The sequence below is a fragment of the Poecilia reticulata genome, chromosome 21 (genome assembly GCF_904066995.2).
Source record: "Poecilia reticulata chromosome 21, P_reticulata-male-v2, whole genome shotgun sequence".
In the NCBI taxonomy this organism is placed as follows: domain Eukaryota; kingdom Metazoa; phylum Chordata; class Actinopteri; order Cyprinodontiformes; family Poeciliidae; genus Poecilia; species Poecilia reticulata.
The window spans coordinates 3,259,043-3,286,101 of record NC_088850.1 but is presented as its reverse complement, the minus strand read 5'-3'; the positions used below and the strand labels follow the sequence as shown (position 1 = coordinate 3,286,101).

At 39.0% G+C, this 27,059-nt stretch overlaps 1 protein-coding gene across 1 annotated transcript; it reads right to left on the bottom strand.

Moving 5' to 3' along the window:
• Nucleotides 1-150: 150 nt before the first annotated feature.
• On the bottom strand, nt 151-27,059 carry cad (carbamoyl-phosphate synthetase 2, aspartate transcarbamylase, and dihydroorotase). Its single transcript, XM_081602381.1, has 44 exons — nt 26,660-27,059; nt 25,166-25,305; nt 24,369-24,498; nt 24,115-24,257; nt 23,235-23,376; nt 22,965-23,136; nt 20,940-21,125; nt 20,745-20,854; nt 20,103-20,245; nt 19,228-19,359; nt 18,905-19,138; nt 17,822-18,043; nt 17,555-17,743; nt 17,266-17,390; nt 17,023-17,156; nt 16,247-16,359; nt 15,937-16,101; nt 15,771-15,856; nt 15,445-15,691; nt 14,675-14,773; nt 14,378-14,602; nt 14,121-14,303; nt 13,573-13,791; nt 13,175-13,342; nt 12,910-13,092; nt 12,619-12,723; nt 11,136-11,381; nt 10,971-11,052; nt 9,900-10,066; nt 9,626-9,790; nt 8,662-8,793; nt 8,380-8,581; nt 7,785-7,975; nt 6,600-6,740; nt 6,435-6,524; nt 6,210-6,351; nt 5,477-5,670; nt 5,314-5,388; nt 4,487-4,699; nt 2,174-2,299; nt 1,949-2,104; nt 1,660-1,761; nt 898-992; nt 151-808 (listed from the first exon to the last, which is right to left on the bottom strand). Exons 1-44 carry the CDS (start codon nt 26,748-26,750, stop codon nt 709-711), a joined length of 6,705 nt encoding a protein of 2,234 aa, XP_081458507.1. The 5' UTR covers nt 26,751-27,059; the 3' UTR covers nt 151-708.

Here is a 27,059-nt window from a genome sequence, read left to right as displayed (position 1 = left end):
TGTAAATGCATTTAAATTAAATCCAATGAACAAAGATGCAACCTGAAATAGGATAATTTGTAAATATATATTTTTTTCCTGTTTGAAGTCTTTATTTTAAACATTGCTACCCATGTGCGGTTCAAATTATTCTGACTCCAATTTTTAAAATAGCTTTGGATATTTTTTATTTCAGGTTTAACAACACTTCTTCTGATATACATTTGGACTAAAAAACTTTTTTTTTTAAGTAGTTACAGAACAAGAAACCATAGACAGTAACAGTTGATACTTATGAACAGGCAGTGGTTAAGGAACACCTGTGTTTTTCTATTTCCACTGGTCAAGTTTTAAGGAATATTCTAGCAGAAAATGTGCATTTTCCCCAACAGCAGGTATCGTGATTCATCAGAGCAGAACCAGTATTAGTAGGACTTTAACTGGTCCCACGAGCCAACAGAATATGCATTTCATAAGCATAAAGGAATAATTTCTTCTCAAATTCCTTTAAGAATCCCACCAGCACCCACCAAATGGCTTCAAATAGGAAAACAACACGTAGAAGTGAAATATTAAAACAGCATCTTAGAAACTAACTCTAAAACTAATCTACAATGTGTTCTGTCATCTTGCTAATAATTTACAGATTTTCAGGAAAAAACATAGAAATACTGCGATGTAGCGCTCCAAACTTTCACTCGTTGTGGTACAAATAATTAGAATATAGATTTATTTGCCAAGTACGGTGGCCAGGAGGGCCATTCTGATATACATGCCGTTCTCAGCTTGCCGGAAATATGCAGCCCTGGGGTCTGTATCCACCTCCGGACTGACGAGACAAAAGAAAAAGTTAAGTTACTCTGGAAAGTTTTTGTTTTTTTAAACGAGTTTCGCTGCACAGTAAAAAAAGGAACTCACCTGATTTCGTTGACCCTGGGCAGTGGATGCATCACCACCATTTTCTTTTTGGCAACAGTCATGATGTGAGGAGTGAGGATGAACTGACCAAAACACTAATAAAAACACAAGAAATTAAGGATCTTCATAACTGGAATGGAACGATTTATCGTGATGAATCAATATTAAAATAATCAACAACTAATTTAGTAGTTTATTAATCGCTAACCTGAGTTTAGAGACTCAAAAAAAAAAAGCCATTTGGTGGAAAAAACACAACCAAATTTTCTCAGGCGGTATAGTTTCAGCTTCAGTTAATTCAGATTTACTAACAGCATGTTATTGCACATTAGGCAATATAATGTTACTTAATGGATTATTGGAATAATCATTAACTAATTTAGTAATTATTAATCACAAAAACCCCAAACAAAAGAGAAAAAACTGTACAAAGAATGTAAATTTTACATTTAAAATAAAAAGCACATTATATTGCCTGTAAATCTGCTTTAGCGTCTCACGTGGTAATTTTAGCTTCACTTGGTTCTAATTTACTAGAGGAATGTTACAGTATTGGGCTATAATAACATGTTAATTATTAGTTTGTCATATCTTTTTATGTATTTCTAATAAATGGTTCAATAAAAAACTGCAGAACGTGCCATTTTTCATTCTTATTAATCGTCAGAATAATTGATAGATTAATCAATTTCAACAATAATCATTAGTTGCAGCTCTACTTCATAATTTTCTCTAAATGTTTAAAACTAAAACCCAACTTACAGCTTTGTACTCATCCTCAGATCCGAATCTCTCCTTCTGGATCCTCGTCATGTAGAGGACGTCCGTCTCAGGCAGAGCTTCCTCAATGCTGTCAAACTCTTCCTGTTACAAAAGTAAAACTAATCAGTTTAATATGCTGGAAGCCATTTTTACACCCTGGGTTCATCTGTGCACTGCAAAAACACAAAATCTTAAAGTATTTTGGTTAAAAATGTATTTTAAGTTAGTTTCAATACATCTGCACCAGAAACTAAACAAAAAACACTAGATTGGCAATGTGTTTACTCACCTGCTTGATTCCCTTCGAAGCCACATAGCTGATGATCTCTGCAGGCATGTGGAGGTTTTTAGGCGCTACGTAGCGCAGAGTGATGCGGTACTGAGTCAGCAGCTTGGCCAGAGAGTGAACGGTGCGGCCATGTTTCAGGTCTCCAACCATCGTGATCTAGCAGAAAACAAACCGTAAGTGTTGTGCTCCTGATCCAGATCAGGATCTGAGTTTCCCGGGTTTTACCGTCATCCCGTTGACCGTCCCAAGCTCCTCCCTGATGGTGAAGACGTCCAGCAGGGCCTGGGTGGGATGTTCCCCCACGCCATCGCCGGCATTTATCACTGGTTTACGGCAGTGACGGGATGCATTCTGCAGATAAAATATAACAATTAAAATATTAAACTGGTTCACAAATCAAGCAGCTAGAAAGTGACCTGCAGAGGACTGGTCTAGGTTTCTGTCTAACTTGTAATCTAGATCATTTTCATAGTAATTTCCAAAGATTCCAAAAATATTTGCATTTTGCTGTAAAATGAGCGTTTAGGTTAAAATCATGCTTGTTTTAAAGTTTTAGTCACAGCAAGCAAATGCCACCCAAATCTGATTCTTTTTTGTCCCGTATTTGACTTCCAAAAAACATTTTCTGTGCTACTTCCATAAGTGGCATCAAGAAGACATTCACACCAGCCCTGTTCAGTGAGCTTTAATTGAACTCTAGTTTGTTTGCCTAGAAAGTCTGAGTTGACTGTGGAGGTGTGAATGTACAATCGAACTCTGGTCTGCCTACAAACCTCGGTTTCGGTTTGGTTGAAGTGAACTGATGTGCTGCAAATGCATACGTGAACACCAAGCAGACAGGAGACTACTACAAAAGCAGGAAGCGGAAGACACCGCCAGGCATTCTGGGTAAATTCAATCAAAACAAATGCAAAAGAAGTGGCTTGTGGTCTTTTACCAAAGACACAAAAGAAATCTTACTACCGCTACTAAATCTGACCCCACGAGCTTCACAAAATCTGCTTCCATTTGGTGAAGAAGAAAGTTTCACTCAGTGTCTTCTTCAGAGGTTTTTGTATAGTTTCCTTCGAAGTTCTTGATGCAGCGCCCCCACAGGTGAGGAGGGGAACAGGTTGCTCAAAGGGTTTAGTTGGTTTGACATGGTGCAGCGTGAAAGAGAATCGCACCAGCTGAAAATCTAACAATGGTTGTATCTTTGGTTCTCTTAACAGGTGTATAAATACCCTAAATCAGATACGAATCCGATAGTTTTCTAAGTGTTTGTTGCATTTAAATGTTTAGAAAAGCAAGAGCTACAAAAATCTGTTTGTATGTCTGATGTCTGGCAGACTTGGGAAGAATCAAGATCAGCACTGACAGGTATATCTCTTCTGCTCTTTTAGACTGACCTAAACCATAAAACTTCAAAAATAGAAGCACGAACCTCTAATCTAAACATTTAAAAGCAAATTAATGAGAAACAGGCAGTGATCTGTCAGAGCAACTGCAGGTTATGTTTTGCCGATAGGCGGCCGTCTGCCCTTGGCTTCGAGATGACAGATAGCAAGAATTGAGTTATCGTGCTATATCAACAAGAAAAACACACAAAGCCAAAGACAAAAGCTTTCCAGCAGTTCTATGTTAAACGTCTTGGTACAAATTAATAAATGTCAGTGGAAAAAACTGCAGGTAATGTTAGCGTTTGACAATTTAAGAGCAAAGCACTCAGCCAAAGCTTCTTCCACTTAAATCTTTGATTTAAAAAAACTCCTTACCGCCTGAATGTTGAAGACTTCCCATCCACACTGATCTACTGAACTAGAGTAAGAAAATAAAACCTAAGAAACTAATTGATTGGGGAAGTTAAGTTTTTCCAGATATGACATAAAACGAGCAGACATGTTTAATTTTCATCTGCAAAAACTTCTCAGTTTGTCATTGTTTTATGAAAATGTGTCTTCAGCCTGATCTGCACAAAAAGGTTCTTCCAGACTGTCAACACCAACAGCTGATCAAAACTCATTCAAATGCAATACAAACAACTAAATGTATTCATGAAATATTTATGTTATAAACAAACAAAAAAAGAGCCAAAACGAAAAAAAAAGGAAAAAATATTTAGAATAAGTGTTTGATTTTGGCAGGATGGTTAACAGCAGCTCTAAAAGGACAATTATCTTTTCTTTGCATTTAACCAAATAACTACAGGAGGAAATTAATTGCTTATTTATTTATATTGAGACAATGTACATTTCATTAACCTTTTAAAAAGGAGAGAGGTGTGATTCCAGTTTATGGCAAAAAAAAAATTATTTTCACCTTTAGTCCCAACTACTTGTAACTCTCCTTCACAAAATGTAAAATGTTCCTTTACATTGAAAATATAAACAAAATATGTTCTTAAATGTTCAGAATCCATGTGGCTAAACTTGCTTCTCTTGTTTTCATGTTTTAAATTGGAATAAAGTTAAACTTAATGATTATAAAATGTAATTTAAAACCTTGAAAGTGCCGTCTTGTCTGACGTTTTTAAGAATGTGTGTTGATCCAGAAACCCACCTCCACAGCTCCGGGAGTCGGGTGTCGCAGCACCAGGACGTCAGCGTAGCAGCACATGGTCTGAACAGAGTCTGCCAGCGACTCGCCCTTCTGGGAGGAAGACGTGGAGTCGCTGAAATGCACGACGGAGCCGCCTAGACGCTGCATGGCTGCTGCAAAGGAGCTGCTGGTTCGAGTGCTGACCTCGTAGAACATGGACGCCATGACTTTACCCTGATAGTGGAGGGTAGAACAACAATTAGACAGAAGATATAAACGTTAAAGGTGATCTTTAATTATTCTTCGGACATGTTAGGATAGGTCAATGGCTATTAGATTTTAGTCTGTTGAGTTGTTTGGGGGTCTCTGTCACTTAAGCTGCTGCTGGCCTCGTCCCCCAAACTCAACGTTTACAATCACATGTGAAAATGGCTGCAAACAGATGCGCAATTATACAGCTGTACGTCTTTCAAAAGCAGAAGTGGAACCTCCTGCACAGTCAACAAGAACACAGAAAGTGGTTTCTGGATGGTAAGTCAGCAACAAAACTCCTGGCTTTTCCATCAGCCATTGTACAGCACATGCAAATCTGATTTTATATCTTATTTATTTCATATTTAAGTTATGGAACAATTTTCCATTAAATATTAGAAGTCTCCACTTTCAAAAGTCTTAACATTTTCATTCTTTGGCTTTTAACACATGTTGAGACCAAAAAACATTAATTTATGGCAAGAAAACGACTAGATGTTTGTTTTTTCATGCTTGGGCTGTTTGTAGAAGCACAAACGAAAGGTCAAAAACGTGAAAAATGTGAATTCTGCATAACACGTCCTAAGATAAGTTACCTTTAAGATTTCCAGGCTTCTCTCTTTCTGAACCAACAACCGCAAAGTGTGAGCAACATTAAAAAGGTGGGACATCTGAAGGAGACAAAAAGGAAATTTGATTGTGATTTAACAGAACTACAGTCATATTCATGTCCTGCATGAGTTTTTGTCATGGAGGTACCTGCTCTTTACTGAACTGGCTGACAGTCAGGATGTGCTGGCCCACCAGTGGGTGAAGCAGGGGAGACGTCTGGAAGTGGGGCACCTGGGAAGGAGTCACCTGTTTGGACTCGGACAGAGGGGAGAGCAGCCTGGACAGAGGCGGAGGATGACTGTAGGCGTCACCAGCACTGGAAGGCAGGACCATGGTCAGGTCTACAGGAGTCAGTAAAACACAAGCAGCAGTCCATGAACAAAGCCGTTCCTCTGGAACAACTCACAGTAACTGTATTCCCATCAAAAAACGTTTTTGTGCAGGTTTAAGTTGGGTTTGTTTTTTGTTTTTACAAAAAGAGTTGATGCATTTCTGTCTCCTATGTCGGCATTAAGCCTGTTGCAATGATCAATAAAATAATTGCATGATAAATTAAAACAAGCTTCATAATTTCCATTTGCATAAGTGTTTATTTTTCCCATGTCTCTTTCTACCAAGCACTGACACAAGGCTTCAGTTTGGTGCTTTGGTCTCACCTAGCTTCATTTTTGAAGGGCACATTTGTTTACAGACTTCAGTATTAATTTCATTTGTCGTTTCAGTTGTTTTCCCCCATTTGTTTTGGATATTTAAAATGTCTCCTAGTTCAAGTGTTAAACGTTCACTAAAAATGACAGCTTTTTGAAATCAAAATTAATATACGGACAGATCTATTGACAGCAGGTTTGACCGTGTTGAGGCATGATGGGTATTGTAGTACCTGGTGGCAGACCAGGATCAGAGGAACGGTGGAGTCTTGGCGGCAGCAGGAAACGGGACTCTCCCGGAGCGCGTCTGGGACTCGGAGGTCTGGCCCGGACGTGTCCTTCACGAGGAGGAGTCGGACGCAGTCGCTCCGGAGACTGATGGAACAGGAAACAAACTTTCTGAATAAAAATAATCTCAAGAAACTTATTTTTTTCTTCTAGGGTTTCAGGTTGAATACCAGTGGGATGTCTTTAACTGGTTCAGCTGAGTGTATGGACGCAGTAGGCCAGGTCTTCACATCCTCACCGTAACCAGGAGGCACCAGAACCTGGAGAACACAGATATTTTACTTTAAACTCAATAAAACATTCATGACACAGACGATGTGGAGCAAGAAGCCGACCTGTCCGTCGATGTAGGCCACCTCTCCTCGCAGGACAACGCGCAGAACTTTACCCTTCACCTTCAGGCCTTGGAACGGAGTCCACTTGGACTTGGTAAACTGCATGGACTGAGGAATAACCCACTCTTGCTCCAAATCTACCTGAAATTAAAAAAAACAAGAAAATATTTAAAGTAGAATTACTTCAGATTATTATTTCAGTCATTTTTTAACCTTTTAATACACAATAAAACACAAACAAAATGAAATAAGTATTCCAACTTGTTGTACGTATCCGTTTTTCTTTCCAAGACAAAACTAATAAAGAAATAAACAATGTTTAAATTTCTGTTAATGGCAAGAAAACAAAGTGTGTACTGAAAAAAGTATTTGTTGTACATCCAAAATAGCAGAATCTTTCCTGTATATTTTATATCCAAGTAATTCCAGTTGAGTCTGTAGACAAACGCGTAAAAGAATATAAACAATCATAATCAAAATTTATTGTATTTGTTTAGCAAATAATTTTAATTAAAGAGTGAAAAACAGTTTCAGCCCCTTACAAATTATTCCACACCTGAAGAACTTAAGAACAATTGCTTTTAATATTCACCCAAACATTCAGCTTATTTTTATTTTTTTTTACAAACCGTTCTCAGTTTTTTTTCTTTCATTCTGAACCATGTCTGTATAAAACTTGGAAGATTATTAGAAAAAAATATGTAGTCAATGCACTCCTGCACTCTACAAAGGCATACAGTTGTATAATTGTAAGAAATATTTAATTAGTTGGATGGAAATCTGGTTAAGTTATAAAGTGGATAACTTTCTCCTGATGCATGTAGACAGGTTATGTTGGCTTTATAACCTGTCTACATGCATCAGATCTCCACACAATAATTCAAATATTTTTTATTTTATTCAATGTTACAATGGTGTTTGACTTTTTAAGTTTTTACATTATTAATATGAAAAAAAAAAATCAGATTTCATACACTTAATCTATGTCAATACATTTGATCATGAGCAACATATATTTTACATTATCTTGTTACTACTTATTAAAATTTTAGCTTGCCACAATTTTGTTTATTATTATTTTTGTCACACCATTTCTTTAATATGTGTAATTCTCCTTCTTTTACAGTTCCTGTGGGAATCTTCAAGATTCTTGGTAAGAAAAGAGCCACAGCCTTAATGACGTACCTCTATGTAGGTGTTTTCCTGGACAGGCAGGTTGAAAATCTTGCGGGGGTTGTCATAGAGACGTCTGATGATGTCATCTAGAGTGAGGCGGCCATCGCTGACGGCGGTCAGCAGGAGCGGCAGCATCGTTTCCAGGCCGGGGTAACCGGGAGGAGGACGCTCGGCGCTCTTCTCCTCTACGGAGTGAGGAGCTGTCGACAAAAGGAAATAAAACTAAAGGTGACCTGTTGTGCTTCCTTAGAATAGGTCTATAGGCTCTACAAAATATGTTCACTATACGTTCACTAATTGATACCTATTGAAACCCTCATTGAACAAACAGTGGAGAAAACTAATCCCAACAACACGGATAGCTGTGAGCGATTTTAAGCAGCATTGATTGTAATTTATGGTAAAAGCAATAAATCTAAATTAATAAAATTGCAATAAATGGTAAACGATACAATAAATGCCCACCCCTGGCGCTTGGGGTGTTTTTAGAAGCAGTTGAGACTAAAATGGAAGTATAAAAATGTGCAAAATATGAATTTTGCAGAATAGATCCCCTTAAAAAATACTTTCTTTGTGAAACAGCCTAAAATTGGCGCTCACTAACCGTGATCCGTAGCGAAGCAGTCTATAACGTCCAGGTTTTCCCACAGCGCCTCCATGTCTTCGCGGGCTCCCAGCATGGGTCGGACCTGCGCTCGCCCCTCTCCGATCTCCGTCACGTTTTCCTCGCACAGGAAGAGGTGATGAGGGGCCACCTCACACGTCACCTGGATGCCCTTCTGCTTAGCGGCTCGGATGACCAGGATCTACAAAACAACGCATCGATGATGGCAAATTTATAGATGTTAGGTCTGCACCGTCCAGCTGGATTTGAACGGTGACTTACCTCCTCCTTTTTGGCCACGTGGCAGATGTGGACGGGACGCTGGTAGAGCTGCGCCACCATCAGGATGGCAGCAACAGTTTGCTTCTCAGCGTGAGCGACGATGGGCATCTGCTTGGGCCAGTTCTCAAAGTGCTGCAAAGAATGATCAAGTAACTATTTTAATTTCAGTTCTTATAAAAATGCTGCTCATCAAATATGACTTGAAAGAAATTTGATTTTATAACTTAGAGCCTTTGGCTCTTTAAAATTGATGCTCTTTCAGAAACTCTGACTTCAGGAAGTCATGACAACAATGGCTCCTCTATTAACCCATTATCAAAGTTTTTACCAGTGTTTCACTGATAAGTAGCTCCTGTAATGAGCTCAGCAGAAGCACAGTTCCACCAGATGCTTGCTAATGACTGCTGACTAGTCTGAAGGAGCTGAGAGAGGGAGACATAGGGAAGAGCTGCTCTGTGAGGCGGAAGCTCAAAAAATGTTTTTGATAAGGGAAAAACATTATTATATATATATATATTTTTTTTTTTTAACATCCCCCTTTAAGAAAGTAAAAATGTGCCTTTAAAGGATTTTAATACAATAATTTCATTCTTTTGTAAAATACTTAAAATAACTAGAACATATTAAAGAAATGTAAATAGTTTGCATCTTTTCAAACTAAATTTAAAAGAAGCAGTTATGAAAAGCAAAACTAAGGTTTCATGTTTTCATTTACCAAAATGCGGATAAAGCGAATAAAGTTTTGAGATGCATCACTCCTCTTAAAATTATACTTTCCATAAGGGACTGTGTTGCAAGAAAGTACAAAAATAACAATTTAAAGATGGTCTCTCATATAAATTCTTTGAACAAAAATGTGAAAAAATAAACTATTTTTTCTAACAGTCTCTGGTGCAGAGCTTTGAGGTGAAAACTCTCAGAAAACATCTGCACTTTTTGGATGATATGATTTGATTTAACCAACCTCCATCCACAGAGAGACGTTGTCCATCTTGAGGGTGGAGTAGGTGTCGTTCAGGTACATCTTCAGACCTGCAGTCTGGGCAGCGACGGATGGCAGGGTGGTAGCGTTGCCTGAAGCAGCGCCAACATACAGGGCGTAGTCACAGCGGCAGCCCGCTTTGGCAAGCTGATGACACATTACACATTCAACTGATCAAATACTCCTAGTTTTGGTTATACAAAAGACTTTTTACAGATGTTTATCTACTCCAAATGATTTTTGTCTGGAGGCGTACCTTCTGTGCCAGCGCCAGAGTGCTGGCGTCTGTGATGGCAGGCGACGTGTTGGGCATGGCACACACCAGAGTGACGCCTCCTGCTAGAGCGGCGGCCGTGCCGGAGGAGAAATCCTCCTTATGGGTGGCACCGGGTTCCCGGAGGTGAACATGGACATCGATTAGACCTGGAGATCAACAGCAAATTGGTCATTTTATGGTGCATTAATAGGCTAACAGGTAATAATTTCTACAGAAAATTTATTTATATTAGAGCTGGGCTTTAAATCAATTTTATCAATTAATTGTATTTGCTGTTTATAAGATTTAACATTTGGAAAATCTGTGTTTATTTGTACTTTAACTTAAGTTTAGTGCCCAGAAGTTAATGCGACAAACAATAATAATATTATTTTTGACACTATTTTCAAGTAAAATATTGTGAATGGCAAAAATAATTAAAGAACACATTCTCAAAGATCAACAAACTTTAAATTCTTGAAAAGAAATTAACACTGGAACTGGAAGAACTGTTAAATATTCAAAATAAATAAAACAACAAAAACACCAAATTAAATGAATTAAGTTCCTGGAAACAAAAATATCTTTAAAAAAGGGGGCTAGTTGAGACCAAAGAACCCGACTGAAGACTTTTATCATCCAGTTTTTGGTGAAAAGAAAAAAACAATAAATATTCCAAATGGAAATTATCGAGTTAATTTTAATTAATCATAGATTTATTGCTTATTGTTGGGCGACAGGCCAGCAGTGTTTATTATTTCTCCTTCACTGGAAGTGCCAGAGCTGCATTTAAAGAGACAGGCTGCTCTCAGACACACCTCAGTACAAAGGTCAAAATGTGGAGACACAGACCAAAACATTGAAGCTCCACTTTATACAAAACACAACAGAAAGATTTAAAAGTGAAAAGGAATGATTTAAAATGTAATGTGTTGACTTTAAAAGGAAATAATAAAATAAAATGTATGGATAGTCCGTTTAAATCAGCTGAGACAGAGAACAAAACAAAAATATTCGACACTTTTTATATTCACGCTGCAGGCAATCTGAGGGTATTCAGTAGCAACTCACCAGGCAGACGGACGAGTGTTTGGGAAGTCATGCAGTCGATGTGAGTTTTCACAGGCGGCGATCGACCGATCTGACGCAGAGCCTGCAAACAAATCCGTCACGTGAATATTTTCAGATCCCGCCCAGCAGGTTTTACAAGCATCGCCTGGAAACGTGCCAGGTTACCTGAACAAAGAGCTTGGTGCATTTGATGTCAATGATGAGCGGGACAGAGTAGTCCACGGCCATCCGCCTGGTCCGGTAACCCTTGGTGACGAAGGAGGACAGGCGCCGGCCGCCGCTGTTCCTCATGGAGAGGTTGATGACCAGTTCGAAGTGGTTCTCCTCCAGGTAGTTCATGATGCTGCGCTGCCGCTCTTTGGTGGGGCCTTCGCTCTCATCCTCCTCAAACGGCCAATCCACCGCAGTCACCTGGAGAGGAGGCGGCGAGGGTCACACAGACTGACCTTTAGTCTAGTAAACAATTATTCTGATAATTAACTGGATAAAGAAATACTGGCACATTATTCAGATTTTTCATTTTTATACATTAGAAAAATACAAGCGCAAAATAATTTGCTTCCTTTTTTAAATGAGAAAATAAACGTTTTATTGCCTAAAATGCAATAATATAACATTACTGTGGTGAACGCTTGATCATTTGTAGCACAGGATGCATCTGCAGATAAAAATATATTTGTTGTTTATCGTTTTTTGGATTATGAGAGGAAAGCAAAAGTTGATTAATAGATTTTTTTAACCTGTTGGAGCTAAAACTGCGAGTTGAGAACTTCAGGGTAGAAGTAGGCTCGTAGCAATAAGCAATTAATCACATGATAAATTAAAACAAGCTCAATAATTTCCATCAGTTTTCTCTTTTCTCTCTTTCTACAAAAACTGGATGATAAACGTCTCCAGTCTGTTGCTCTGGTCTCAACTAGCCCCTTTTTTGAAGGACATTTTTGTTTACAGAAACTTCACAGTTCATTTTATTTGTCGTTTCTGCTTTATTTATTTTGAGTATTTAAATTGTCTTCCAGTTCCAGTGTTAAACGTTGATTAGAATTTACATTTTTTGATCTCTGAGAATGTGTCTTTGCATTATTATGCCATTAGTCATATTACTTGAAAATGTTCTCAAAATAATATTTATCGCAAAAATGTCAGGGGCAATTAATCATTCATAGAAATCTGCATATTTTTTTTTTTTTTTTTTTACAGTTTTGGTTTAATTATCATCATCAGTGTATTGTTCTTTCAGCAAATATCCAGTTAATTAATCTGATAATTTCACTTAATTAATCGCTTCAGCATATGCATCTATATATGAAAAAGTTCATTAACAGTGCAATACTGCCACCTGCTGATTAATACTTATATCTGCAGTGTTGTATTTTAAATCTCAGTTTTAGATTCTTTAGAAAATGCTGACATACAAATTTTACTTCATAAACTGTATGGAATATCAAGTTCTTTATTCCATCTACACATCAACCACTTTCTAGGCTATTTTTGACAATTTTTTTAATAAGAGTAAATATGCATATATCCATCTGGTTGCTCCGTTATGCATTTATCAGAGAGCGTGTGCTTAGATGCAGTTTTTTTTTTTGTTATTTTAACTCCTTCAGCTGTTGTATTAAAGAAAAACGGAGTTTGAGAGTCCTACCTTGATTCCATGCTCTGTGTAGAAGTCGGCAGTTCCCAGACTGGCGTACAGGTCGTAACCCAGAGACTCCAGAGCCTTCACAGTGGGCAGCAGCTCGCTCTTGTTCTGACGCCACACAATTCAAGAATCAGTAAAAGGAAGTCAATCTCACACCGTTCCAGTTTTAACTCCAACACTAAGCTATTCTATTACTGGTAAAACATTTTATTTTAGCTTTATTTACAGCTTTATATGACAGGTTTGTTCACATTGTCACAAAAACGTCTGTTAAACTCAAAGCATGTTAAAAACCTTGTAGCTGCCGATGGAGAGCAGGATGTTCTTCTTGGGGATCTTGAATCCTGTGGAGAGCATGGCTTTGAGGTACGCCTCGTATCTGTTCTCCCCGAAGCAGGCCACTTCCCCGGTGCTGGTCATCTCCACCCCGAGCACCACATCGGCCCCAGCGAGGCGAGAGAAGGAGAACTGGGGAACCTGGAGGATGGAAGACACACGGTTATCGTTTTAACAGAAGAAGGAGAGGAGAAGCATGTCGGGTTTGAGTCGGATTATTTACCTTAACTCCCACAATCCCTTTTCCACGCATTAGACCGACTGGCTCTACCTCGACTCCCATGATGACTTGAGTTGCCAGGGCAACAAGATCCACTCCCAGCGTCTTTGATACGAAAGGGAAGGAGCGGGAAACTCGGACATTGCATTCGATCACCTTCAGCAGGTCGTCCTTTAGAGAAGGGAAGAGTTTAACACTGATAAATAAAAAAAACACTGAAATTATTAAATATTGTGTCCAGTAATTGGTATGAAATGTACCACATAATCCAAAGTTATTTAATTCCTTTAATATAAGATGAATAATTTTCTTAATTAAGTACTTATAAGAGCTAATAATGTCAAATTGTCAAAGGCCGCAAATTTAAAGCCCGATGGATTTAAAGCCCAAGTCTGGCTCACCTTGGCGATCAGCTGCAGGTTAAAAGGTCCGGTAACCTGCAGCTCCTGGCCGATGGCGTGAACGATCATCATAATCCTTTCGATGGTTTTCTGGTTGAGATCCTGCGGAGGCGTCACCAGGGTGGCATCGCCGGAGTGCACACCAGCGTTCTCCACGTGTTCAGAAATCGCAATGGCCGTCACGACCCCGTCACAGGCAACGGCGTCCACATCTATCTCCTGGTAAACACCAAAAAATAAGAGAATTTCATTGCCGTAAACCGAGGCAATGTTTTTCACAAGTGTGTAATTATTGTATAGTTCATCATACAATAATTGGAAGGATTTTCAAGAGCAGTATTTGCATTGATGGAGATATAATTTCTGTTTCAATTACAAACTTTGTCAATATTCTGCTAATGTTTCCATTAAGCCGATTTATTTCTGAAACGTCAAAATGCGTAATGGAGACACAGCTAGTGTGATACAGTTCAAACTTATTGTTATCACAAGGGTACGGCAAAATAATGTGATAAAACTTTAAGTCAATAGCTGTAGCTTTAACTCACCTTTGCTTCCTGTATGAATTTAGAGATGACGACAGGATGTTCTTTGGATACCGCCACGGCGCTGCTCAGGTATTTCTCAAGGTCGCTGTCGCTGTACGCCACGTTCATGGCTGCACCGCTGAGAACATAGGAGGGTCGGACCAGGCAGGGATAACCCACCGTCTCACAAAACTTCACAGCAGACTGCAGGAGGAGAGGAAGAAGAATTAAAAAACTGAGCAAGGCACTGAAGTGATTGTCCCTCCGGCTTGCCGTACCTCTGTGTCTGACAGCTCCTTCCACTGAGGCTGGCTGATCCCGATGGTGTCCAGCATTCTGGAGAACTTGAATCTGTTCTCTGCGCTGTCAATGAACTCGGGTGACGTTCCCAGGATGCGGCACTGCTGGCGGTGCAGTGACATGGCGATGTTGTTGGGCAGCTGACCCCCCATGGAGAGGATGACCCCCTCTGGGTTTTCACTCTCGTAGATATCCATCACCACCTAAACAAAGTAAAAGAAACTTCCTAATATCTGAGAGTTTCTTTTAGAGATCTGCTTCAACAGGCGACTCACCTCAAAGGAGATTTCATCAAAGTAAAGTCGGTCACACATGTCGTAGTCCGTACTGACCGTCTCAGGGTTGTAGTTCACCATGATGGTCTTATAACCCATCTGTAAATAAGTTCACAACATAATAACTTGAATTCAGTTGAATTTGTTTTTAAACTACCTGGTGGGAAATTCTCCTGTATCTCTGAGGAAGAAAATAATTATAAAGCTGCTCAGGTTTAGAAAAACTGAAATTCTGAAATAAAGTATATAACTTTGGTAACATCATGCAGTTTACCTCTCTTATCTTGTTTATAGTCAAAGTGGTTTGTGCGATTTCAGCAAAGGATTCAAAAATGACAAACTTGCAAGAGCATTACACACACATTCGCTGCAGACTTTTAAATTTTAGTTTAATTTTGTATTTTTCTCAGATGAAACAACAAATCCATAAAGCAGAAAAAGTTTTAATGGATCTAAACCCCAGTTTAAAAATGATTAAACTGGGGAAAAGCCATTTCCTGTTTGCTTACCCTCGCAACTATTTCATAGAGGAAAATAAATAAAAATAAAAAGTGTTTTGAAGTTATATATTTGTTTGGTCAAATCCAATAAAAAAATTTTTTTTAAAGTATCGTCTGTGATGTTATTGACTGTTATCTTCTTGGCAATATCGTGCGCCTCTTGCTCAGCTTATTGTTGACTGTCAATAAATTCATCCGATCTTTCAGTCTTACTGTGAAGCCGTTCTTTTAAAAACTGCACCATATTTCGACCATTTCCAGTGACGGTACCTTGCGGAGCTCCGTGATGCAGCCGACGGCGCACCAGTCGAACTCCACACTGCTGCCGATGCGGTAAACGCCCGAGCCGATGACCATGACGTGCGGCTCGTTGAAGCTCAGGTCGTTCTCAGTGCCGTGGTAGGTCAGGTAGAGGTAGTTTGTATGCGCCGGCCACTCGGCCGCCACCGTGTCGATCTGCTTCACCACCGGCAGGATGGAGTAATCGTGACGCAACTTTCTAACCGCAAGCTCCGTACTACAGGAAGGGAAAACTGATTTAAAGAAAAACAGAAACACAACGACCAAATTGGATCCAAGGCTTGATTCCTGCCCACCTCTGAATAGCCAGAGCGATCTGCTTGTCCGAGAAGCCCAGCTGCTTCGCCTTACGCATCACCTCTAGAGGTATGGTGCTCTCCACCTGGATTTAGCAGGAAGAAGAAGAAAATTCAGAGTGCAATCAGTTTTTAAAGATAAACTCATAATGATCCAACAGTTTACCTGGTTGTACTTCTCAAGCAGTCGCTCGTGATCTGCAATGTTTTTCATTTTGTGCAGGAACCAACGGTCGATCTTTGTGAGCTCATACAGCTGATCCACTGAGTAGCCGGCTTTGAACGCAGACGCCAAAACAAAGATTCGCTTATCGGTGGGAGTTTGCAGCTCCTGCAGAAAAGAGAAGGATGGAAAGATACGACCTGACTCAAATAAATACAGCTCAACTTTTCATTAATCTATTCATTTATAAAAGTTGGTAAGAGTCTGTAAATCAATAAAGAAATGTGAGGAAATCCAGGCAGGATTCACAAACCTTCTCGGAGACGGGTTTGATGGTGTGGTCGAAGCCGACACAGTTTTCATCCACCATCCTGAGAGCTTTCTGAAAGGCCTCCTCAAAGCTGCGGCCGATGGCCATCACCTCCCCTGTGGAGAAAATTAAATTTAAATAATCTTCAAACTCAATGAAAAGAATATGACTGGACAAAAATGCCTGCAGCTATTTGAGTTTAAATAAGACAAAAAAAGGATTCTACGAAAATGTGTTTTTTTTGTCTTCTTTAAAATATAAATACGCAAATAATGCGAAGTTAGGGCATATTTGCAGTGCAAGAGGTTTAAATTTGGAATGTGCAAACACAAATGGGAGGGAAAGAACGGCTGGACAGATAAACAGATGAGTGAACAAACAAGCATATGGATGAATGGACAGACAGATGCATGAAAGGATTGAAGGGTGAACAAGAAGATAGAGGGTCAAACAAGCAGACGGATGACTGTCAGATATGGGATGGAAAATAGTCTGAAAATCCAAATAACTTTTTTTTTTCCACACAACAGATCTGGGAAACTGAGATAGCAGTAAGATAAACTTATGAACTCATGGATGCAAATCATGCTCATTATTTTTTTCACCTTTTTTAAAAACGCAAAATCATTTTTAGATGAGATTTTAGTCAGAATGAGTTGATTTCTGACTAAAATATCACTGGCAACGCTTCCCAACTCAAGGTTTACACTCACACATGAAAATGGTTGCAAACATATGCACAATTATAGGAAAACATTGAAAAATTGATGCTCTCTTACCAACGCTCTTCATCGAACTGCCGATCTTGGTGGAAACCCTCAGGAACTTGCTGAGATCCCATCGAGGCACCTTCACCACACAGTAGTCCAAACTCGGCTCAAAGTTTGCTGTGGTTGAGTTGGTGACCGAATTTCTAAAAGATGAAGCAAAAATCACATCAGACGCAGCAATAATATCAAGAAAAAGATTACATTTTAAATGTAATCTGTGAAATTAGAGGATTTGTTGGTTGAAATACATACTTGAGTTGGGGCAGCGGTATTCCCAGGCCCAGTTTAGCTGCTACATATGCCAAAGGGTAACCAGTTGCCTTACTGGCCAGAGCAGAGCTCCGCGACAGGCGAGCATTCACCTCTATGATGTAGTACTGCAGACAGAGTATTCAGGATTACAGCAATGCACACGTTTACAGGTAGAGATGCAATTAATGAGCTAATATAAAGCTGATTGATCCTATTGATAAGCAGCCATTTTGTTAAAAACCAGAGTTTTTTTTTCATAAACGTCTTGTGTTTGCATCTTGTGGTGTACCTGATCGGATTCAGGGCTCAGAGCATACTGGATGTTGCACTCTCCCACGATGCCGAGGTGTCGGATCACTTTGATGGCCGTGTTTCTCAGCATGTTGTACTCGTGGTCGTTTAGTGTCTGACTGGGAGCCACAACGATGGATTCCCCTGTGTGGATGCCCAGCGGGTCGATGTTCTCCATGTTGCACACCTGAACAGCAGCAGGAAGAGACAGTTAAAGTAAAAACAAGGTCTTACAGGTAGAATAAATCTGACACAAGGTACTCACGGTGATGCAGTTGTCGTAGGCGTCTCGGACCACCTCGTACTCGATCTCCTTCCACCCTTTGAGGGATTTGTCTACAAGGACCTGAGAGGTGTGAGCGAAGGCTGACGTCACCAAGGAGATGAGCTCTTCTCTGTTGTTGGCGAATCCGGAGCCCAGACCGCCGAGAGCGAACGCAGAGCGGACCAGGACGGGGAATCCCAGGCGCTCTGCAGCAGCAATCGCCTAGAAGAAAAATTCAAAGTGACCTAGGGCTGGATAATTATATCTTAAAAATAAAATCTCAGGTTATTTCCATTCCAGACACAATTTTAATAAGCTTTTCGTGTTCGTTTATTTCCTAAAATTGAAATGACAAATGACAGAAATAGAGGATTATTTTAAAAAAGTGGCTATCATCCTTTCTGTGAGTTGTAAGGCAGAGTATTAGAGCAAAGCTTTAAGAATTTTTAATTATGAGGATAGTCATAATATTAACAGACTAAGATGCAACTTTACCAGAAAAAAAACATTTAAAAATTATGAGAAAAAAAAAAGTAGTTTTAATCAGAAAAAAGCTACTAAGATCTGAAGTCACCAGGTCAATCAACTTTAAGATAAAAGCAAAAAGATCTTAGTTTGGCCCTAATATTCTGTCATAGAATTGACCTGAATTCAAAGTGAAATAAACAGATTAAAAAAAAAAATCATTTTCAAAAACCAAACATCTGATCAAATTGATTTATCGTCAAACCCCGACCATAATTACACAATCATCTCATTTTAAAAAACAAAAACATCTCCAGATTCATGTTTTTGCAGTTTCTTAGTCGTCTTTTGCACATTTTAAGTATAAATTAAGTTTAAATGTGACATTTCTGTATAGATCAGTTTCTAAATGTATAATCTGCATAAACAGAAATGGAAAGAGTGGATTAATGTTAAATTGAGAAAGGAAAATATGAATGAGTGATTGGATTGATGAATAATGGAGCGAGAACAAAATATGGAAACGACTTTTAGATGACAGGATATTACACTTAGTCTGGAAAAAACTGTGCAGGTACACAAATATTAACGTGAAACAAAGTTACATTTTTAACTCACCTGCTCTACTGAAAGAGCCGCCTCACTGGGAGCAACATGCTCATTGATCTCCTCCATTTTCTCCACAAAGATCTTCCTGTCCTCCGTCATCTCGATGGAGGCGACCGGCGTTCCCAGAACCCTCACTTTGTACTTTTCCAGGACACCCATCTTGGTCAGCTCCACGCCGCAGTTCAGCGCGGTCTGACCGCCGAACGTCAGCAGGACGCCGTCCGGACGCTCGTTCTTTATCACCTGGAGACGGGACACAGCGTTTAATGTCGCTGCTTTCCCTCCAATTACGTGATTATTTGGTGTATCGAAGGGAAACGATGAATCCGCACCTGAGTGACGTAATCTGGTGTGATTGGCAGGAAGTAAACTTTGTCAGCGAGACCTTTGGATGTCTGCACAGTGGCAATGTTGGGGTTGATCAACACAGTCTGGATGTTCTCCTCCTTCAGAGCCTTTATAGCCTGCAAAGAAAAATAGTGAGTTAAAATGAGAAATAGACATAAATACTTAAATTTACACGGTTAGTAAATTTTTCCCACAGTAAAATTCAAGCATTTTCAGGCTAAGTTTTCAAATTCTTCCAGGATCAGAGAAAAACAGTACAATACAAACTTAAAAAAGAAAAAAAAAGTTTCAGTTCATTATTATATGACCTAATTTATATTTTTGTGGCTGTATTCTACATTCTACACCAAAACATAGAACAATTTTACATTTGAAATGTCTCCGTCTCACACAAAGTTCTAATTTAATAAAATAATCTCCCAATTTTAATAACTTTGTCCGATGTACAATATATAAGATGATCAATAAATCATCAAGTCATTAGAAATAGTAAATATTCATTACATTTAAACAATCCAAGCAAATTGTGGGTAAATAAAGTTCCTGCTCAAATTACTTAAACACAATATACAATAAAAATGAGGGGAACAAATTTGTAGTCAGATTTAACTTTACACTGAATAAAAATATGTCTCTTTTTATTAGATGTGTGAAAATCCGTGGTTTTGATTGTAAATAACGTTTTACTAATTTAGGCTTTTAATCAAACATTAGATTGGACTTTTTTTCTAATCTGTGCTTTAAAAAACACCATCAAGGATTTAAAGCAAATGTACAAACCCAGGATGTAAAAAATAAGCGTACATTTATTTGGATGTATTATAATGATCTTAAAGGGAACCGTTCTTTAATGTCGGACCTGAGATCCGGAGTAGTCGAACTCTCCGGCTTGTCCGATGGAGAGCCCCCCAGAACCCAGGATGAGGACTTTCTTGGGCCTGACGACCTCATCGGGCTTTGGGGTACCCGAGTATGTGAGGTGGTCCATCAAACGCTGCTTCACTGGAAACAAAACACATAAATTATGAGGGTGCAACTAACGATTATTTCAGTAATTAATTTAATCGGATAAAACAAAACGGTCACATTCTACTGAGTTTTCATGCAAGACATTTTAAATAATTAAATGTAAATAATTACATTTTATAATAATAGTAATAAACATTTTATTGCCTAAAATAGCATTCCATTTAGTAAATTTGAAGCTAAAATTAGGCAACCTGAGGAATCTTGGCTAAAATACATTTGTAAAAGTTTTTGTACATTGGGGTTTAATTACTGAATATATTTTTCTCAGCAAGATGCCTTTTTCTTTTTTTGAGTCTATTCTCCAGTTAATGATAATCGATTACTAAGTTAGCTGAGGACTTATCATAATTAATCGCAATTAATCCAATTAATAATTTCAGTCTTATTTGCTTTTACATAATTGAAATAAAATAGTAAAAATCAAGTAATGTTGTATAAATTAGACTGTATAATGCAGGGATAATGTAAATACCAGATTTTCCTGCACTGCCCTCTTTGAAGTCTTTGACTGTGTCCAGAAAAACATCAAACAAGCTGACCAGATCTGTGGGGCCGGCCTTGTGCTCGGGGTGGAACTGAACGCTGGGAGACGAGAACATTTTCTCATTTCATTCACATCAAGTCTCTGCTGTGAGTCTTCAGTTGGGGTTTTGGGTCAAACATTTACCTGAATAAAGGTTTGGAGTTGTGCACGATGCCCTCGCTGGTGTGGTCGTTGGCGTTGGTGAACAGAACGTCCCAGTCGTTGGGCAGGGTGTCGGGGTCGACGGCGAAGCCGTGGTTCTGGCTGGTGATGAAGCAGCGGTCGGTTCCGTTATGGAGGCACGGCTGGTTGTGGCCACGGTTACCATACCTGAGATTATAAGCAGGAAAAGTTACAAATTTATTATTATAATAATAATAATTGTTATCATACATAGCATTGATTTTTCCTAACCCTTCTCCGGGTCAGGGGGGTCATCCTGCCTCAAGTGGAGGAGTTTAAGTATCTGGGGATCTTGTTCACGAATGAGGGAAGAAGGGAGCGGGAGATCGACAGGCGGATTGGGGCAGCGTCTGCCGTGAAGCGGGCGCTGTACCGGTCCGTCGTGGTGAAGAGAGAGCTGAGCCAAAAAGCGAAGCTCTCGATTTACCGGTCGATCTACGTTCCCACCCTCATCTATGGTCATGAGCTTTGGGTCATGACCAAAAGAACGAGATCACGGATACAAGCGGCCAAAATGGGTTTCCTCCGCAGGGTGGCTGGGCTCTCCCTTAGAGATAGGATGAGAAGCTCGGTCATCCGGGAGGGACTCAGAGTAGAGCCGCTGCTCCTCCACGTCGAGAGGAGCCAGTTGAGGCTCGGGCATCTGGTAAGGATGCCTCCTGGTGAGGTGTTCGGGGCACGTCCCACCGGGAGGAGGCCTCGGGGAAGACCCAGGACACGCTGGAGGGACTATGTCTCTTGGCTGGCCTGGGAACGCCTTGGGGTTCCTGGAGGAGCTGGAAGAAGTGGCTGGGGAGGGAAGTCTGGGCCTCCCTTCTGAAGCTGCTGCCCCCGCGACCCGACCCCGGATAAGAGGAAGAAAATGGACGGATGGAGCATTGATTTTGCTATTAGTCTGCTATTATTTTTTTAATTTTGCTTTAATTCAAGAACTTAAATGATTGAGAATTTTGCTACTAGTTATACTCTTATAATTGCATTATAATAAGTAATAACTTAATTACAACTTATTATATTATCATTTTAATAGTATTAATTTTTCTATTATATCTTGAATAAACTGCATGCACATTATTATCTCTCATAGGTACGACTTCTACTGTTTTTTATTATTTTACTTTTTCAAGTTTGCTTCAATGTATAGAAATATTTCATAAATCAAATGCAACTACTATCTTTTTTTTATTTTTCAAAACCTTACATAAGCATTTTCCACAGCTATAAGAAATGAGTATAAACTGATATAATTACTGTCTAATGTACGTTTGATGAAAACATGAAATGTAACTAAACTGTAGAGCATAAAAAGCAAAAACACATGAACTTCAAGTTGAGCATCAAAAGTGATTTCCTTATTTTCCAATAGCTGAGACTTATTTTCGTTAGAAATTAGCAAAATTGAAAGGGAAAAAATTAAATTTCTACCCTGAGAAAGTACTTTACAGTTTTTCTACCATTTTGAACCCCTTTAAACTCTCATTTCAGAATTATATTTTTAAAAAGTTAATCAAATGGTTTAAAAAAGGGAAGAAAACATCTGCATAGCTGTAGTTTGTAACAATGAGTCCAAACAAACTGTGAGGAGTTGAGCAACATTCCCCTGAGTAGTGGGAACGCTCGCTGTCCTGATAAAAGCTGCCCAACAGGCTGTCTAATCTCTGCTCGCTGGGCTTTGAGGCTCAGGGTCGCTGGGTTTATGCTGCAGCTTCTGACCGGTCCAAATCTCCAGAGCTCATTCAGGAGACACCAAACTGCTGAGGACAGCAGAATCTGCTTTTCACAGCTCAAAGAGTGAAAGCGCCAAAGCTGGAGGATTCTGGGAAAATCGGGTTACTTTATCTGAAGGCTCATAATTTAATCTGGTGTGACTGTGAGACGTAAAGCTGTTATCTTTCCAACAACACTGATCTTTTCTTCAGAGTTTAGTAGAGCGTTATGATTTGAATAACACTCTACTTGCTCTTTTCTTCAACGGAGAAAACTCACTTCATCTTGTAGGTTTTTGCTCCAATCACCAAGGAGAGCAGCTGATGTCCGAGGCAGATCCCAAAAACAGGCTTTGGCTGATCCACACAGACCAGCTTCCTCACGTTGCTGATGGTGGCCTGGCAGAACTGGGGGTCGCCGGGGCCGTTGCTGATGAACAAACCATCAAAATCTGTGGAAAACGATGAAACGAAATGTTCCAAAACCTCAACATTAAACAACTGGTGGTCCAATCTAACCAGAAACAGCTTTACAGTGTGAAGTACTGACCGTTAGCGTCCAGCGGATGGTCCCACGGTACGACAGTAACGCGGGCTCCTCTTTGAGCCAGGCACCGGATCTGGTTGTACTTGATGCCACAGTCGACTGCCGTGATTCGCAAACTACCACTTGGGTTGAACACTCTTGGCTCCTGGAGGCAGAAATTACATTAACTGTGTCATCAGTAGCTAAAATCAGGAGATTAGCAAAATACCAGGCAGAGTAGATGATAGATATGTTACAAAAGAGTAACAAAAATCACAGAATTTATGCTATATGACAATTAATTTATGCATATCCTGTTAAAATTCATGACAGAATCAATAGTTTGCCTCATAGAGTTAACGAATGTGACATATTTAGTCTTTTTGGTCAACCGTGAACGAACAAAGTAAGTCTGAAAGTACCATGCCGCACTGATAGGGGGCAGTGCTGAGCGCCTTATGCACAACTGGCAACAGGTGCTCTTCATCTACACATTTAAATGAGTGACAATAAATCAGAAAAAAACATAAAAACAGGGTTGGAATAATATATGTGACTAGGTTTCCTGCTGAACTTATTGGCATCTCTGGTTAAACTAGTTTTTCTGGAACTCAGAAAAACTCTTGGCAAATACTTTTTAGACTCCTTTTCTCCCAACTCAGAAAAGGAATAAGACCAGAGGATACTTACGCTACCAACCCTGAATAGGAGTATCCAGAGATTACTCACTTATACTTATCTAGCAACCCTGAATAGGGGTATCTAGTTTATTTACTTTGGATCAACATTATTAGCTTTTTCTTCTTTTGCTCTTTCTTTTGTTTGTATTTCTTTTTAAACCCTGTAAAGCACTTTGTATTGCCTTGTTGCTCAAAATGTGCTACATAAATAAAATTACCTTTACCTTCATAGACACTTCCTGGACGAGGTTCCTCTGATCTGGGTTATCAAAGGGGACGCTGTCCTCTGGAGTCCCATCTACAACCAGTTTCCCCAACATGGTGCCCTTCTCTCTGATCTTTTTAGTCAGACAGCGAGTGTCAACACCTGGAAAGAAGGAAAACGACTTTAAAAGCCTCAGTTTATCAGTGTTGCTGAATAAAAGGAAAACATGCATCTCATATTGAATGAATTTGCTTAAACATAGATTTTCCTGACCTTGCAACCCGGGAATGCCATGCTCTCTGAGCCACTGGTCGAGTGATTTTACTGAACTCCAGTGACTGGGATCCTCAGACAACTCTCCGATGATCAGAGCTGCAGCGTGAATCTTGGAAGATTCAAACCACTGAGGAGAGCAACATGAAAACAGGGTTGAAACAAATTATCCCAATAAACCGAAATAATTGTCAACCTATTGTGCTTTTTGCAATCCAATTAACTGATTAAGAAAATAAAATTGGCTTTACATTGTATTGATGTTAACTAAAGCAAAAAGGGTTGAACTTTTTGCATATTAGAAGTATTTTTTATCTGCAGAATGCATTTTAGGCAATAAAATGGTTATTTTCTTATTTAAAAAGGAGTAGATTTTTTTGATTATTCACATTACTTAATGTATTATTAATAATGCAGAAAATAGACTTGAGTAGTTAAATAAAAAATCTGCAGAATGTATACTTTTTAAATCCGATGACGCCATTAATCATCAGAATAATCAAATGCAAAAATAATCTTCAGTTCCCGTCCTACATAAAAGCAAAAATTACAAAAATTCACATGTTGTGTTTTCAGCCTATTAATCAATTAAGTTCATTTGTACATCATGTTTTAGCAACAAGGCAGTTAAAAGACACCAAAGTGTCAACAATTTAGAAAACCAGAAAAACATTATATTTTTGTTATATTAGTGCCATTATCAAAATCATTAAAACACAGCAAATAATCTCCAAATTAAAACTCCATTTCACTTCGTTCACCTTATCCCACCCTGATTTTTCAGTAACTGTTGCTACCTGGCTAAGTCCAAACTCTCCCTCCGTGTCGTTTGGTACTCCATAGTTGCCGATGAGAGGGTAAGTGAGAGTGAGCAGCTGGCAGCGGTAGGAGGGGTCCGTCAGAGCCTCAGGGTAACCCACCATGCCGGTCTGGAATACTAAACACACAAAACATTCCTCAGTGCAACACAAAACAACATCCGTTTATGTTTTTATTTAATATGTAAAATTTATTTTTTCCAATTTTCTAAGACGGTGCAAAGTTCGTCTTTGGACTTTATGCTTTCTGATGACTTTAGAAGTAGTGTTTAAAGTTTTAACAATATATTTTGTGGTTCTATTGTAATACAGACATGGTAAGAACTATTCATTCCTTCTTTTTAGGGTAACTGGTTGGCTGTGACTGCATCATACAGCAATCATAACCCCACAAACACTGACCTTGAAAAACATTTGAAATGTACTTCTTTAAGACACCTGTCACAATGGGAAGTGTTATTTATATCGCTAAAATGCACACAGTAACTGTACTTAATCATATTTTCAAATTTATTGATACTTTCATTCAACAAACGGTGAAGAAAATAGTAAAACCAAATCCTGACTACATGGAAAGTTTTGGGTGGTTTTATCCATCAATTAGAATTTATCGTGACAATGGCAAATCAAAATACTTATAATTTATCACAATAAATCATAAACAATACAGTAAATGCTCACCCCTACTGTTAAATATAGATTTTTATTTTAGAAAATTAAGCAAAACTAATTGAAATTGAAAACAAATGAACATACTCAGGTCCAAAGAAAAGTGCAAGAAAGGTAATTTAAGAAATGTATAAGTTGTCCATATTTGTGCATAGAAAACATTAATAGGCAGTTTAAACAATTTAAAAAGATATAAGTCTGTTCTAAGCAGTGATGGTTAGAAAATCTTACTGCTGCTTGGAGGAAGAATCTGTGATAAAGCTCCTTTGTGCAACTAGGATGGTATTATAACTCAAAACTGATCATACTTACTGATACAAGGATCCAGTTCTCATTGATAATCAAGTTAAAACTTGAGTGTGGAGTTGAATACAATCTATTGACCTAATTAATTCACTGAAAACCTGAAATATTTGTCAAGCTGGTTGCACTGTAGCACATTTTGGCAATCAAGACTCGCTAACTTGCTAATCAGTTTTCACGGACGCTTGGAATTTGGTTCTATGGAAGTAGTTTTTTTTACGAGCTGACAAGAAATGGCATGTTTGGGAAGAATTTCAGCTTATATTGACCGGATGAATGGAATCCGGCAACACAACTACGCTGTAGATAACAAAGGACAAGTTAGCAGAGTTTGGTACGAAACTGATCTGTGACTCCAAATTCACAGATCAGGGTACAAAAAAATTAAAATAAATAAAAAAGGATCAGTCTGAAGGTAGCGAGATATCCAATATATTTACTACAGACAAGGAAGTTAATATACATTAAATATAATATAGCTAACATTTTCATAATACTTACCAACTTCTCCCGAAACAGACAGATTCGCACCAAAAAGTCGGCCCCTAAATCTTTCTCCATCTTCCAGAATCAAAGTAGCTAAAGTTGCCATTTTTTCCTATCAAAAAGCTAAAGCTAACAGGCTTGCCGTTTAAAGAACGGTCCCCACGTGAACCTTGCGCCACACAGCGCGCGAGATGCACAGGATGAATAAAATAGAGATAAAGACGAGCTTTAAGAGTTAAAAAGGGTTAGCTAGAAGCGGTACTGTATGTTGCGTCAATGAAAGGAAAACAGAGGTGAAAGAAAGCGAAATTGGAGAGTTTGGCGGTTAGACGAGCAGGAGATGTCAGAAAAGTGTTCCACACGCGCCGCCAGCAGCGTGGAAGTCGGCCCGCGGTGAGTAGCCGAATGTTTGACG